This window comes from Leishmania braziliensis, chromosome 36 (genome assembly GCF_000002845.2).
Source record: "Leishmania braziliensis MHOM/BR/75/M2904 complete genome, chromosome 36".
Classification (NCBI taxonomy): Eukaryota; Euglenozoa; class Kinetoplastea; order Trypanosomatida; family Trypanosomatidae; genus Leishmania; species Leishmania braziliensis.
In genome coordinates, this window is record NC_009327.2 from 1,834,868 (window position 1) to 1,848,309 (window position 13,442).

The following is a 13,442-nucleotide window of genomic DNA, read 5'->3' on the forward strand; positions in this document are numbered from 1 at the left end:
GAAGAGAGAAGCGTTATGTACAGTAGTGTTTCACACCCTCTTGGTGTCGTGTGATTGTTACGCTGTCCTTCCATGATAGGGTGGACAGCATCACCGATTTTCTGGCCATCACTCACGTCTGCGTGCCGTTGTTGCAGTTCACGTTGACACGGTTGTACTGGTGCCTCATTCGCGCTCCAGGTCGGTTTTTCTTTGATTCTCGCTTCTCCCTGGCTCTGTCTGTACAGTTGGCTGTCACACTTGATTGCTGGACTACCTCACGCTCTGGTCGAAAATGACGATAGTCCCTATTCATTTTCCCCCATAGGCTGTCTTTCTCGTATGGAGCGCGCGTCACCACATCTCGCTCTGTGTCAAAGAAACTGTGCCTTTTCTCTCCTTCTCTGTAGGATGATCTTGTACTCGAGTTTGTCGCCAATCCCACAGCTGTGATAGTCATCTCACCGCAAGTGGGCCAAAGAAAGCAGATTCGTGGAGAGGATGCGTATGGGGCTCGAGTGAATTGGCATGCCTGTAGCGTCGCGCGTTTTTTCCCCATTTCTATTGGCGAGCGGCATCTGTGGCGCTCTCGCCACGTCACATTTCTTCGCCTGTGAAGTGTTGTACTTTGTCTTTCTCTTTCTTTTCTTTTATTTGCCTTTTGAGGTGGAGGGGAGAGGGGTGCCCGCTGATGTGTGTGTTCGCTACTCATCTTTCTCGTAGACACACACGTGCGTGCATGCCTGGGAGTCCCCCCCTCACAGACTCAATAGGGTATCACAAGCCTAGTAGACTCGACTCCAAAGCGACGAAACCTGCCAGGCTGCTCACTGCAACACACAAACACCCTGGAGCACCTCCAATACGGGCGAACTACTTTCTGGGCCCGTGCAGGCGCTTCTGACTGATAGGCTTGGTTCTGCCCTCTAGAAAGAACCAACCTCTCAACAGAATCCGTCTCAACGAACATGAGCGGCGAGATGGCGGATAACGAGTCGGAGGAGCGACTCTACGTCCTGTATGGCTCCGAGACAGGCAACGCAGAGAGCATTGCGAAGCGTCTCCACCACGATGCGATTACCACTCACGGCTTCACCGACGCCGAATGCATGACACTGAACGAGGCGGCAGCGAAGAAGCTCTTTGACACGCAACTCACCGAAGACACAGCCACGTCGCTGTGTGTCGTGATCGTGTGTAGCACCACAGGTGATGGCGATCCACCGCAAAATGCCGCCCGCTTTCGACGATGGCTGCGTAATACTAGTGGGACTCTTCACAGGATTCGCTACTGCCTTCTGGCCCTCGGGGACACAAACTACAGCAACTTCTGTGCCCCCGGCATCTTTATGGACAACAAGCTCAGCGGCATGGGCGCCGTCCGCTGCTACCCGCGCGGCGAGGCTGACGACGGCGTTGGATTGCACCTCATCGTGAACCCGTGGGTGGAGGGTCTGTGGACTGCGCTGAAGAAGAGCATCACGGAAAGGACCGCGGCCATCGGTCACAAGAAGTACACGACGGGAGAGACTCGTATCGACATGTCTGTGACGCAGGTGGCAGCCATCCTCTACTCTCACGCTTCTCCACTATGCGCAGCCACCGCACTCTTTCTGTACGAGAGGATCACCGAGCTAGGTGGCAAGGTCGATTTATACCCCATTCAGTACTTTCACCCCCGCACCAGCCTCAATAGACCCCCAAAGGTGCTCTTCTTTGTTCTCTGCGCAGAATACCATACGGACACCCTGTGCGAGGAGTACGTCTGCAATGTCCTGCAACCGCCATCTCTTGGGCTTCTCAGCTCATGGATAGGGAGCAGTGACTCGTGCGCACCGCCTCCCGCAGAGGCCGCAGAGCTGCAGCGGTGGATGGCAGACCCATCAATTTGCTTCTTCAACTCTTTGTTTGTCTCGTGTAGCCCCAGTGATGCAAGTCGAGCCTCCGTGCTCGACGCCAATTTGAAAGCGATCGCAGCGAGCTGTAAGCTGGAGTTTCTTTGTCCATGTCAGCTCTCCGGTGAAGTGCCGTCGGTCGCCATTAGCGAGAAGGACGTGTTCCTCTGGATAGAGAAGGTGCTGGGCAGTCTTCCAGGGGTGACAGCCAGCGCAGGACACATTCATCAGAGTGTGAAGCGTTTCTTTGACAACCAGGTTGGCTTGGCCTTTCGTGCCGCACAGGTACCCGAGTGCCGCAAAGGACACGGCGCCGAAAGTGACGATGATGTGACGAGCGGCAGCAGCGATGCAGAGCACACGTTCTCCAGAAACGACGTCTCTGGCGGCGCGGGCGGGTTGAGAAGGCCGAACGAGGTACTCGACGACCTGTTTACCCCCATTGTCTTTCTCTACTCGGCTAGCTCCCCTGTTGTGAAACGGTGCGCTATGGAACTCTTTAGCGGTGCCAGGCGACATCACCTGCACAGCTCCATTGGGGAGCTTAGCCACTTTCACGAAACGGGCTTTCCCCGGGGTGCCACGTTTGTGTTCGTTCTCTCTGGACTGTTGACAAAATCGTTGATGCGCGTGTTGAGGGTGCTGCGCAGGCTGCAGAGTCAGGGCAAACATGTCGTCAATGTAAACTTTGCCATTCTTGGCATTGACAAGACCTCCCAGAGTGACAGGTTTAACGCCTGTGCGCTGGAGCTGGAGACTCTCCTGCTGGAGATGAAGGCCAAGAAAATTCATTGCACAGGTTTGGCAGATGTGGACAGTGGCGCCCTTGCGCCTTTCATCCAGTCGTGGGGGTCGAACATCTGGGGCGCCATCGTGCATCCCATGAAGAATGCCACCTACATGGACATGGCATCTCCCGAGATTCAGATGCAGCATAGCGTGGCGTTGTTGGAGGCCAGTGCTCGTTCAGTTGTTGCCGCTCTCTCCCTTGATGGCGCGTCTGCGAAGGAGTCCGTGGATCGCAGTGCCGGTGACACTGTTGGTGATAGTGACAGCAACGGTCTCCTCGCACCCAGCGTGTTTGACCATTGGGGGAGCGCTAGCGCCAGTTCGTCTCTGCCTCCGTTCCTTGGGAGGGCTGATCCGAGCAGGGCTGCTGGCCTGGAGGCATTATCGCGAGTGGGGACGTCGGTATCATCACTGCCAGACGAGGTCAACACCACGACCACGATGGCATCTGGCGCTACCCCGGGCTCCGACGTGACGGATACCACGACTGCCAGCACTGACGTCGCTGGCGGTTTCTTTCGGTGGGACACAATTTCGTTGCCCAAGGAAAACACGCGGCGCACTCCCATCGTCTTTATGTACGCGTCAGCTGGCATGTCGAAGACGATGGCGACGCACGCGATGCGGAGTGCCGAGGCGAAGGGATTTCCGGCTGCCATTCACGCCTTTGCAAATTTTCAGTTTGTCGACTATCACGCCTACCCGAACTTCATCCTGTTCTGCGAAGGGGCCCCGCATAGGGAGCTGAACGACGGGGGCCGCTTTAAAAAGTTCCTCACAAATCCCTTGCACCGCCGAGATATGCTATCGCATGTGCGGTTTGCGGTGCTTGGCATCCGTGCTACACCAGCGAATGTGGTGCATCCTGCCTTTTGGTGGGCAAAATTGCTCTCGCGCCTGCACGCGAAATGCGTCTTTCCGGTGTTTATAATGCCGTACATGTCGCAACTGCACTCGCTTGGCATGCCGTGGGTTAACTACGTGTTGTCATCCATGGCGGTGGTGGTACCTTCCATGATGACAGGGGCTCCTTTCGGCCATAGCGACGCACGCAGTACTACTGAACTGGCAAATTGGCCGGTCGAGATGAGCGCCAGTGCGGCGCCGAGCATAGGTGATGGTGACGTCAGCGCCAGTGCCGTGGACCCGCAGTGGTGCATCGCCTTTCTCTTTGACAGTTCCACTGAGATCACCGAGTCGATCGCGCGCGACTTCCACTCCGAGGCGCTCAAGCGCGGGTTTTTTTCTCGCGTCGCCGCTCTCAAGTACTTTCAAGAGATGAATTTTCTCTCGACTGCAAACGTGATCCTGCTGTGCAGTACCATAGCGACATCACCTGACGGGTTTCCTCGAGACGTGCGCCGTTTTGCCCGCTTTTTGCTGGCTAAGGGCCAGCCGAGCACGCTGCTGAGCGGAACATCGTTTGCCGTGCTTGGTCTCGGTAAGGGATCCGCGACAACACTTGGGCCCGCCTACTGCTGCCGCACCGCTGCGCTTTTTGACCATCGCATGGAGGAGCTCGGTGGTCACCGGCTGTGCGAAGTGGGTATGGTCGACGCTTCGAAATCAATCGCCGTACCCGTCGCGGCATGGCGGAGTACCCTGTTTGCAGCACTGGAGGCCCATGCGTCGGAGCGGACGGCTGGGCCACTCCTCTTTGCGCCAGGAGACGACCCGGGTGGGCGCCACACGACCATGACGTCCGCCAAGGGTGTAGCCGGAAATGCGCTGCACCCACCGCGTCGCGTGGTGCTCGCCTACTGCTGCGCGCCTGGAAATGACGCGGTGGAGGCCATCAACTACGTGGTGCAAACAATGGCAAAGTCTGCGTCCGTTGTGCTGACGGTGTGCACGCTGAATCAGCTCCTCCAACGCAGCTGGCGCAGCGAATTCGACGTAGTTGTCTTTATTCTCGGTCAGAGCGAAGGCGAAGAGTTCCCGTTCAGCGGAAGTGACTTTGCGCGCCTGCTATGGCAAGACACGGCGCCGCCGAATATGTTTGCGGCTGTCTCCTACACTGTGCTGGCCGTGTCGGACCACACCACTCTGCGGCTCTACACGGGGCGGAAGCTGGACCAGCGGCTGAAGGAGCTTGGCGGGACCCGCGTCTATGCCTGTGGTGATGTGGCTGGCTCAAACCGACTTGGGAAGACGGCGATGTGGTGCGCCGGACTGCTGAGCTTGCTGACGTCCACGTGCGAGAACCCCTTGGCAGGCGTCGATACCAACACGAGCGACGAGGAAGGCGGGGGGCTGAAGAACTGCGACAGTGGTTCTCGAAACGCCGCACGAGCGTGTGACGTGTCTGACAACCGCGCTGCGAGGTTGCTGTTGCGACGCCTCCATCGGTTACGTGCCGCCTCCCCTGGTGATGCTCGGCGGGGTTGTATGGAGTACATGGAGGGTAAGTCGACGGAGCTGGGTATGGACCCGCTCTGCGTCAGTCACGGAGATGGCGTGCAGGCCGAGGGCGGTAGCGTGGAAGAGGCAGAGAAGGTCGCCGAGGACGCGCGGAGCTCCGTGTCGGCCGAGGTGGGCAGCTGCAGCTCCGATGTCTTGACAACACACAGCTGTCCCACCCAGTCGTCGGTGACGAACAGGACCGTCTACACCGCCGACAGCGCCGATGTCCGCGCCGAGGGTGTCGTACGGTCGTGGAAGCTGCTGACCTGCGCCGCGGCTCGACATCCCGTCGTCCAGCTAGATCTCTCGGTGAGTACCGGACCGCAGTGGGTTCCAGGTCAGGTGATCTCCATCTTTCCATCGAACAGCGCGGCAGAGGTGGAAGCGCTGCTCCGACTCTTCCACCTAAACTATGAGGAGCAGTTTCACCCACTCGCGCTCGATAGCCCTGATGCCTCAACTTTCCCTACATCCCCACTCTACGGGGCTGTGGATTTTCCTGTCAGCTGCGGGATGGTGCTCTTGCAGTACGTGGAACTGCGCGTGACTGGCGTCCACAAGGCGCTTTTCGAATTGCTGAAACGTCACTGCACATGTGCGGAAGCGAAGGTGGCGGTGCAGAACATGTATGAGAAGTTGCTTACCGAGCGCACCCCGCAAGACTTGCGCGAGGTTCTTGAGGCCGTCGCGGCGGTTGCCGACTCAATGCCGCCGTTTCGCCACATTGTGGAGAATCTTTCGTTGTTGCAGCCGCGGCAGTACTCTATCTGCAGCTCTCACCGCGCCGACGCCACGACGTTATCCATCTGCTTCAAGGTGGTGGAGAAAGGACTGTGCACGGGATGGATGTACGAGCAATGTCTCTGGGCAGCAGGGTTGCCGCACGCGCCGTTTGCAAGCGCCACGCCCTCGGCTGTGCGGCAGCGGATCTGTTCGAACACGGTCATCCTCGCTAAGCGACGTGTCGTGATTCCTTTTGTGATCCGAAGTGTCTCGGCGTTTCGCATGCCGCTCGACCCGCTCGTGCCAATGATCCTCATCGGATCTGGCACCGGGATCGCCCCGTTCCGGGCGTTCCTCCAAGAGCGGGAGGCTTGGCTGATGGAGCACCAGTTGCAGTCCAGCTGGTGGTGTCCAAAAGAGAAGCTTTGCGGGTGTCCACACGAGGAGGGCCTGCATCACGGGCACGCCTTGTGCGGCAGCATCCACGTTTTTTTTGGTTGTCGCCGCCGTCACGAGGACTACCTTTTCCGCGACGAGTTGGCGCAGTGGGAGGACAACGGCGTGGTTTGTTCGCTGACCGTCGCCTTTTCCCGTGACGCGAACGATGGCGGACTCTGGTACGACAGCTGCTACGTACAGGACAAGATTCAGGAGTGTGGAGTCGCCATTCTGGACCTCATTCTGCAGCAAAACGCATACGTGTTCGTCTGTGGCGATGCCGATGGTATGGCGAGAGAGGTGCACGACACGCTCCGTGGGCTTATCCAGCACCGCCTCTCGCTTACTGACGCCGCGGCTGCCAAGTTCCTTAAGCAAATGGGCATGGAGGGGAGGTACCTGCGTGATGTGTGGTCGACAAGGATGCGAAAGTGAATGTCTGCAGAAAGTGCCCCGGTTCCTCGTAAGACGCGGCACACCCAAGCGGAACGTTTCTCGCCCTTTGCGCACCTTTCGTCCTCTTCCCCTCCTGCAGCTCTCCCTCCCTCCTACACGTGACGGTAACGTCAACGGGGGTTGAGCTGCGCAGTGCCGCCTTTATCGGCCTGCATTTGTTTTGTGTTTGTTTGTTTCCTTTACACTTCTCTTCCTCTTGATAATATAGCCCTGATGGGACGATCTTCCCTGAGTGCTGGGGTGTGCCTATGCGACTCGCCACCCTTCTCTCTCTCTTTGCATCACTGCTCTTTGTACTTGTAAAGTGTGAAGACTAGAGTCTACTCCTGCTCATCACAAACTGCTCCCCCCCCCCAAAAAAAAAAAGTCGCGACGGACACGAACGAAGGCCTCTTCAGTATTCATGCATGACTCACCTTTCGTCAGATGCCCAGGCACACGCGCATGCCGTGCTTTTCTACTTCATAGGGGAAAGAGGAGGGTAGCGCTTGCCCAGTGCACGGATAGTGCGCACGGCTTTTCATATCCTCAGTGCGCAGCTCAACCCTTTTTTTGCGTTCTGGTGTGAATTCGCTCCATGAAGGACGAACACACAGTGAGAGGGAGAGGACGGTGACCGACGTTTCTTCGGCGCTAGTTAAGGTTTCGGTGCTCTTTTCAGGAAGGTATTCTTGCTGTTGTAGATGCCAAGTCTCACCTCGTCTACGGACTCTCGATTTGCACACCTCTCCGCGCCTAAGCCGTTGGGCCGACGCCGCACATGCACGGGTCTAGTCTGCCGGGATACAGACACGCCTTTTTTTGTACTTATTGGTTCTTCTGTCCATCTACCTGGCGCGTCGCTGCATCTTGAACCGAAGCCGACTCTTGAAGCACGAGTGCGGCTCAGCACTCCCCACGCCACACACGCACACATACACACGCAGACACACGCCTGCAGGTATATGTGAAGGTGGGCGCCTTTTTAGTCTGTCTCTTCGTTTCATCGAGCTTCTGCGGTGCAGGTGCGGTGCGGCATCAACGCAACCACAGAGAGGAGAGGAGAATAACGGTGCACCTTACGGAAAGCAAAAAAAACGATTAAGGGAGAACGCACCGTTTTCTTCGTCGAGAATCGCTTGCTGTGCCTTGTATCGAGGATCTGTAAGCACAAAGGCTGCTCTATTCGTTTGCGTGAGTGTTTCTTGCTGCAGTGGCGCTATTGGCTGTTCGACATGTCCGTTCACATCTCCAGCACCACTCTCGTGGCGTCGTTGTGGGGTCCGGAAGACGTGACGTCCATTCCACTGCACTCCAGTGGGCAGTTTCTGTCGCTTCACCTATCTCCGACATCCACCAGCGGTGATGATACCGTCACGTCTGTGGCCTTCCACCCCGTCGATGAGACCTGCTTCGTGCTGGGGACAGAAGCCGGCAAGGCGTATGGGGCGTCGCTGCAGGAGAATAAACTTTTTCTCCTTGCAGACGTTGGCGAACGCGGCGCGTTGCGATGCGCCACTTTTTGTCCCGGGTACCTGACAAGCCCAATCGTGGTGTTCGCCGGCAGTGACAATCGACTTGTTTTCCTCGACTGGCAACGCGGCACTGTTCTGCAGGATGTGCTGGCGACGGCGCACGAGCGGCCGATCTTGCGTATTGTTACGGGGGCCTCGACAGAGTCTCTCTTCTGCACAGTGAGCTCGGACGCTGTATCTTGCTGGGAGCCCCTTGTAAATGACAACCTCGCATGCGCCAACGACCCGTCGAGCTCCACTGTTCCAGTGACCAGCCTGCAGGGATCAGGTAGCGCTACGGGCGCTGCTGGTACTTCCCCTAAGGACCGCAGCGCTTCTGGGTTCTCGATGCTGCGCTACGGCTGCTCTGGCAGTGCATTGCCGACCCAGTGCACTCTTCAGCTTCAGCGGGAAGGCAACGTTGTGCCAAGGCCCGCCTACAGCCTTACACATCGCTTTCTTGGAGTTCACATTCTTCACCCATCCCTGTTGGTCTCCGTGGAAGCGAACGGTGTGCTATCTCTCTGGTCACGACCTGTAGCTCTTGGCGATCACGAGGCCGCGGCGCACCGAAGACGACTTTGCCTGCAGGAGAGCTCTACAACACCGTCGCTGCTGCGAGTGCGTTGCTCTGCACACTGCGGCGCTCTCATTGCTCTTGGAGCAGATGTTGCGACGGTGGATAAGCTGGGCGCTCATGTGGAGCCGGTGGTGGCCTTTGTCGTTGGGCAGACGCTGGCCGGTGCCGGCATTGTACGACTACCCAGCCGTGGCGCAGGGGTTCCAGCAAAAGACCGAGCTGTGGCGGTTATCCAGGTGAACGCGTTGCAGTCAGATTGTGTAGCATGCCTCTTGAACACCGGTGTCGTGCATGTTGTGCTCCCCAGCACGTTTCACCTAGTCTTCTCTATCCCCTCACCGTCACTAGGCAAGCTTGGCCATCGCCTCGGCCCACGATCGCACTGGAACTTCACGCCCTCTGGGCCTACGTTTGGTGCCATGTGGGCCGAGAATGTCCTCCTCCTCCTACACCTGCCAACGGCGCGGTGGGGCAATGCAAGTGCTCTGCCTGTTACGGAAACCGCCACGCTGAACGCCGCATCGAACACTGCTTCATCAGCTGGAGAGGTACTTGGCAAGGGCCGAGCCCCCGACTCGTCGAAAGCGTCACGACGAGGCGGCCACACCGACGACACAGCAGCAATGGCAGGCGGTGCTGTGGTGGTGGCCCAATCGTTTCTGCGTTCCTGTCCCGCGCTACGGTCGACACCTTCACAGCGAGGAGTGGCACCCGATCCTGCGCATAGTAGCGTAGAGGCTGCCCTCGCTGTGCTGTCGTTACGCCGGCTACCCATCGTCGTGCCGAGGAAGGGATTCCCTGATAGGTGGCCAGACGTCAACGAGGTGGACCTGTGCGCCCTGAAGGCGGAGATGACAGCGCGCCGGACCAGTGGCGCCAAAAAAGACGACAGGGACACGGTCGCTCATTGCCATTCGATCTGGTCGTCGGCAGCGGCGTTTTGCGACACACTCTCCCCTTCCTCCTGCCAGTACAATTTGCATCAGCTGCACACGCACTTGCTCAAATACGGCGTCTTTCCGCACCAGTACAGGCCTGCGATTTGGCGCTTTCTTGCTGGACTGCCAAGTAAGGCGAAGACGGCGTCGCAGTTTGCCGCATTCGCCAGGCGACCACCCCACCTCGCCGTGTCGCAGCTCATGAACCCCTTCCCGCTCCCTCCGTCCAGCATTCGCGACGCCGTGGAGAGTGCCCTCTCCTGTCTCTGCTGGGCTTCCCCTGTCTTTACTCTCGCTTCCTACCTGCCGGTGCTCGTGTACCCGCTTAGCATGGTTTTCCAGGAGGACGTGCAGAGCGTTGTGGAGCTTGTGTTGGTGTTTTTCCTCAACTGGGGAAGGGACTTCTTTACGTCCCACCCTCACGGCCCGGCAACGCTGCTCATGGCTATGGAGCACCAGCTGCACCGACTAGACGGCCCACTATGTCAGCATCTCGACGCCATGGGCGCCGGCGTGGCGGTGTGGGGATGGGAACTGCTGACGAGCTTCTTCACGGACTCCTTCACGGGGGCCGAATGGATGCAGGTCATGGACCACGTGTTTACTGCGCCGCCGCTGTGGCTCTTCGCCTTTCACTTGACACTCGTGCGCTCCCGACTTCGACCGGCGCTGACGGCGGCGGTGGGCGTAGACGAGGTGCGTGGCGTACTACGCCGCGTGCCCACCACCGCCGCTGCCCCTCCAGCATCGTCGCCGCAGAAGTCACTGCAGTGGTTGATAGAGCAGGGCTATCGGCTTTATCACCGTTGGTCATGCGAGTCCGATGACTCCTTGACGGCCCTCTCCTCATTCAAGGTGTTTCAGACACTAACCCCTAAGTTCGAGTACCCTGTGAAGCTTGCTCATGATGCTGTCGTCCTCGCTGAGAAGCTACGCGAACTTTCACTTTTGAAGCGTAGTCGTGATGAGGAAAAGAGAGCTGCGACTCACTTGGACGCGCTGCGCAAGGCTGCTGAGAGGGCGTCTGTCGAGGAGGCGGCATTCCTGCAGCAGCAGCGCGCTCGCGTGGCAGCCAAGTACGATGCGTCTGCCGCTTCTTGGCTGGTGCACGTGGCGCTAGAGCAGTCGCGGCAAGAGCGAGAGGCGGAGGAGCGGCAGCTGTGGTGGAACGCGCTGCAGAGGCGGACACGCAACGCTGAAGAGCTGGAGAGTCTGCGCGCCGAGATGAATATGATGGAGTGTCAGCTTCGACATGACACGGTGGACCATCACATGGAACAGCTCAAGTGGCGACTCGCGTCCCACCTGACGGACGAGGAGCTGCTGCGACTGCAGACCGACGCTGATGCGCAAGTGGAGCGCGCGGTGCGACGTATCGAGGCGGAAGCACAGCGCCACACGGAGGATAGGACGCAATACGAGGCGGCTCCGCCGCTTGTAGTCGAGGCGCTGCCCGTCGAGAAAGCCAATGCGCGAGCACAGGCGTCAGGACACGAGGTCGAGGATTTTCAGTCGCCAACGGAGCCTTCTTCCACCGCAGCTCGGACGGACAAGGAGTGCGACAACACGAGGCAGCCATCAGCCCGGCAAGGGGGAGCAGTAAGCTCGAAAGAAGAAGAATCGGTGGACGCTCCAGAAGCGCCAGCAGCCGCAGAAGCTCTCGGTGCACCAAGTCAGCCTTCTGGCGCTCACGTTAATGTGCATGAGAGACCCCTCCGCCCCTCCTCGACGGGTGCTAGCAGCAAGGCTCCCTCCCCAGTATCACTCGCCGCGGAGAATGAGGCTGGTGACCGTGGGGTTGTGTCGCTACAGCCCAGAACACATGGTGCTCCTCCATTACGTGCTGATGTGCCGCAGGCGCAAGTGCCCGTAGACGATGCTGTTGAGCCGTCGAACGGGAGAGAACTGCACGCTAACGTCTCTGAAAGGGCAAAGAGAAGCGTAAGGGTAGACCCAACGAAGAGCAGGGCACGCCTCGTGCCACCGCCGCGGCACGCCTATTGCACTGCAGCTTCCAAGCACGGTGAGACCGCACTCACTCAGCGGCGGTTTTTGGAGCTTCGTGATCGCGTCTTGAGCAGGCTAGAAGGCTACACCCGAACTGGTTCAGCTGAGAACCCTCTTTGGCGATACCGACCACCGTACCGCGGCGACGGCGGCGCCGCAGTGGCGATCGATTACACGCCCACACTCACAGCGACCGCCTCATTCCAATCATCCTACACGGCGCTCTCCAGTGCGCGTCGCCTGTTTGATATCTACGACTCAAGTCAGCGTCACTCAGGTGGTGGCAAGCGTCAGCACCACACAAAATCACAGAAGCCGCCTCCCTCACCTTCGATGGACAACACCACCACCGAGATGACAACGATGACGAGCTTGACCTCTTCAAGAGGGCAGAGTGTGAGCACCACCACGACGACTACGAGCAACGACGAGTCGCCGTCCAACTACACCTCTTACGACTACGACTACACCGCGACCGGGTCAACGACGTGGCGTACTGGTGACACAGGGTTGACCGGCTCCTCTGTCTACGATTCCTCCTCCTCCGTCACTCGGTCCACAAGGCTCTACAGCGACCATATTGTGCAGGATGACCATCGGAGGCCTCTCCGGGCTTCCCGTCGCTGAGAGGTGCAGTCGCGACAGGGAGTGGCAAGACAACGTAAGCTGTGATCTCAACTATGCGTATATTTGGGTATGTGTGTGTGTGTGTATTTTTTTCTTTCCTAGAGCTTCATTTTGTTGCAGCGCTTCGTGGTTTGTTTACGAGGAGGGGGGGTACACCTTTAAAGGCTCAGGCTCCTCCTGCCCCTCATCGAATCTGTGACTGGTTTGATGCAGACAGTATCTCTTTTCTCCTCGTCGTCTCTCTCTCTCTCCCCCTCTGCGCTCATCTCTGTCGATGTCGTGCATTACCACCCCGCTTTACATACTGCCGAAAGTAAAAGAGAGGACAACGATGCCAACGGGTGGTGTGGCGTATGCTAGCGATGCCGCCAGAAAAGTTAAGGTGGTGTAGGTGGCTGCCCTTACTCTCCTTCTTCTGCAGCTGCATCCGTAGGCACTGACACACAAGCGCTTGCGTGATGTTGTCGTGTTTTCTTCACTGTGGCGATGAGTGTTCCCACGCCATTCCACGCGCTTGTTGACCTCTCTCTTGCCCTACTTACCTCTACGTTTCCACTCTAATCCCTTTTCCTCTCTTCTGACTACCACTTCGATCGGTGCAGGTGTGCTCAAGAGCGAGGAGGACTGTGCATCTTCTTTCCCTCTCTCTTTAGCCACTTGTGCATGCAGGGGAAAAAGACAGCTCAGCGTCCTCGCGAGTCGCTATCACGGTACCGCACATCAGAGGAGGCATTAGCGAGCATGTGAGCACACGCATACTTGCAAACGTAATGATCTTAGCGCCTTGCCTATCTGTCACTTCTTTTCGCTCCCCTCTCCTCACTGCGCACGGACCGCAGGTGTCAAACTCTTCTCTGTTGTTGTTGTTCTCGGGTACTTTGCCCATCCGTTTGCCTTGTCAGCTTCCTGGCCGCTCTCGGATTGTACAGGCATCCTTCCCCTCCTCCTTCCTCCCTCCTCCTCCCCCCTCTCGTTAGATGCCAGTGACTCCGTAGGCGTCATGTGTATTGTACCTCCTGTTGCGTCGACTCCTTCGTGAATTCGCTTTATACGCCCCCCTTCTATTATTGAATACAGTGAAAGAGGACAACTTCGGCAGCCGAGGTGCTGCGTT

At 58.1% G+C, this 13,442-nt stretch overlaps 2 protein-coding genes across 2 annotated transcripts; both read left to right on the forward strand.

The window, feature by feature from the left end:
- Nucleotides 1-947: 947 nt before the first annotated feature.
- Nucleotides 948-6,662, forward strand: LBRM_35_4970 (methionine synthase reductase, mitochondrial precursor-like protein; the record flags this gene model as incomplete). Its single annotated transcript, XM_001569064.2, has 1 exon — nt 948-6,662. One exon carries the CDS (start codon nt 948-950, stop codon nt 6,660-6,662), a length of 5,715 nt encoding a protein of 1,904 aa, XP_001569114.2.
- A 1,235-nt stretch (nt 6,663-7,897) lies between these two features.
- On the forward strand, nt 7,898-12,328 carry LBRM_35_4980 (conserved hypothetical protein; the record flags this gene model as incomplete). Its single annotated transcript, XM_001569065.2, has 1 exon — nt 7,898-12,328. One exon carries the CDS (start codon nt 7,898-7,900, stop codon nt 12,326-12,328), a length of 4,431 nt encoding a protein of 1,476 aa, XP_001569115.2.
- Nucleotides 12,329-13,442: the final 1,114 nt, after the last annotated feature.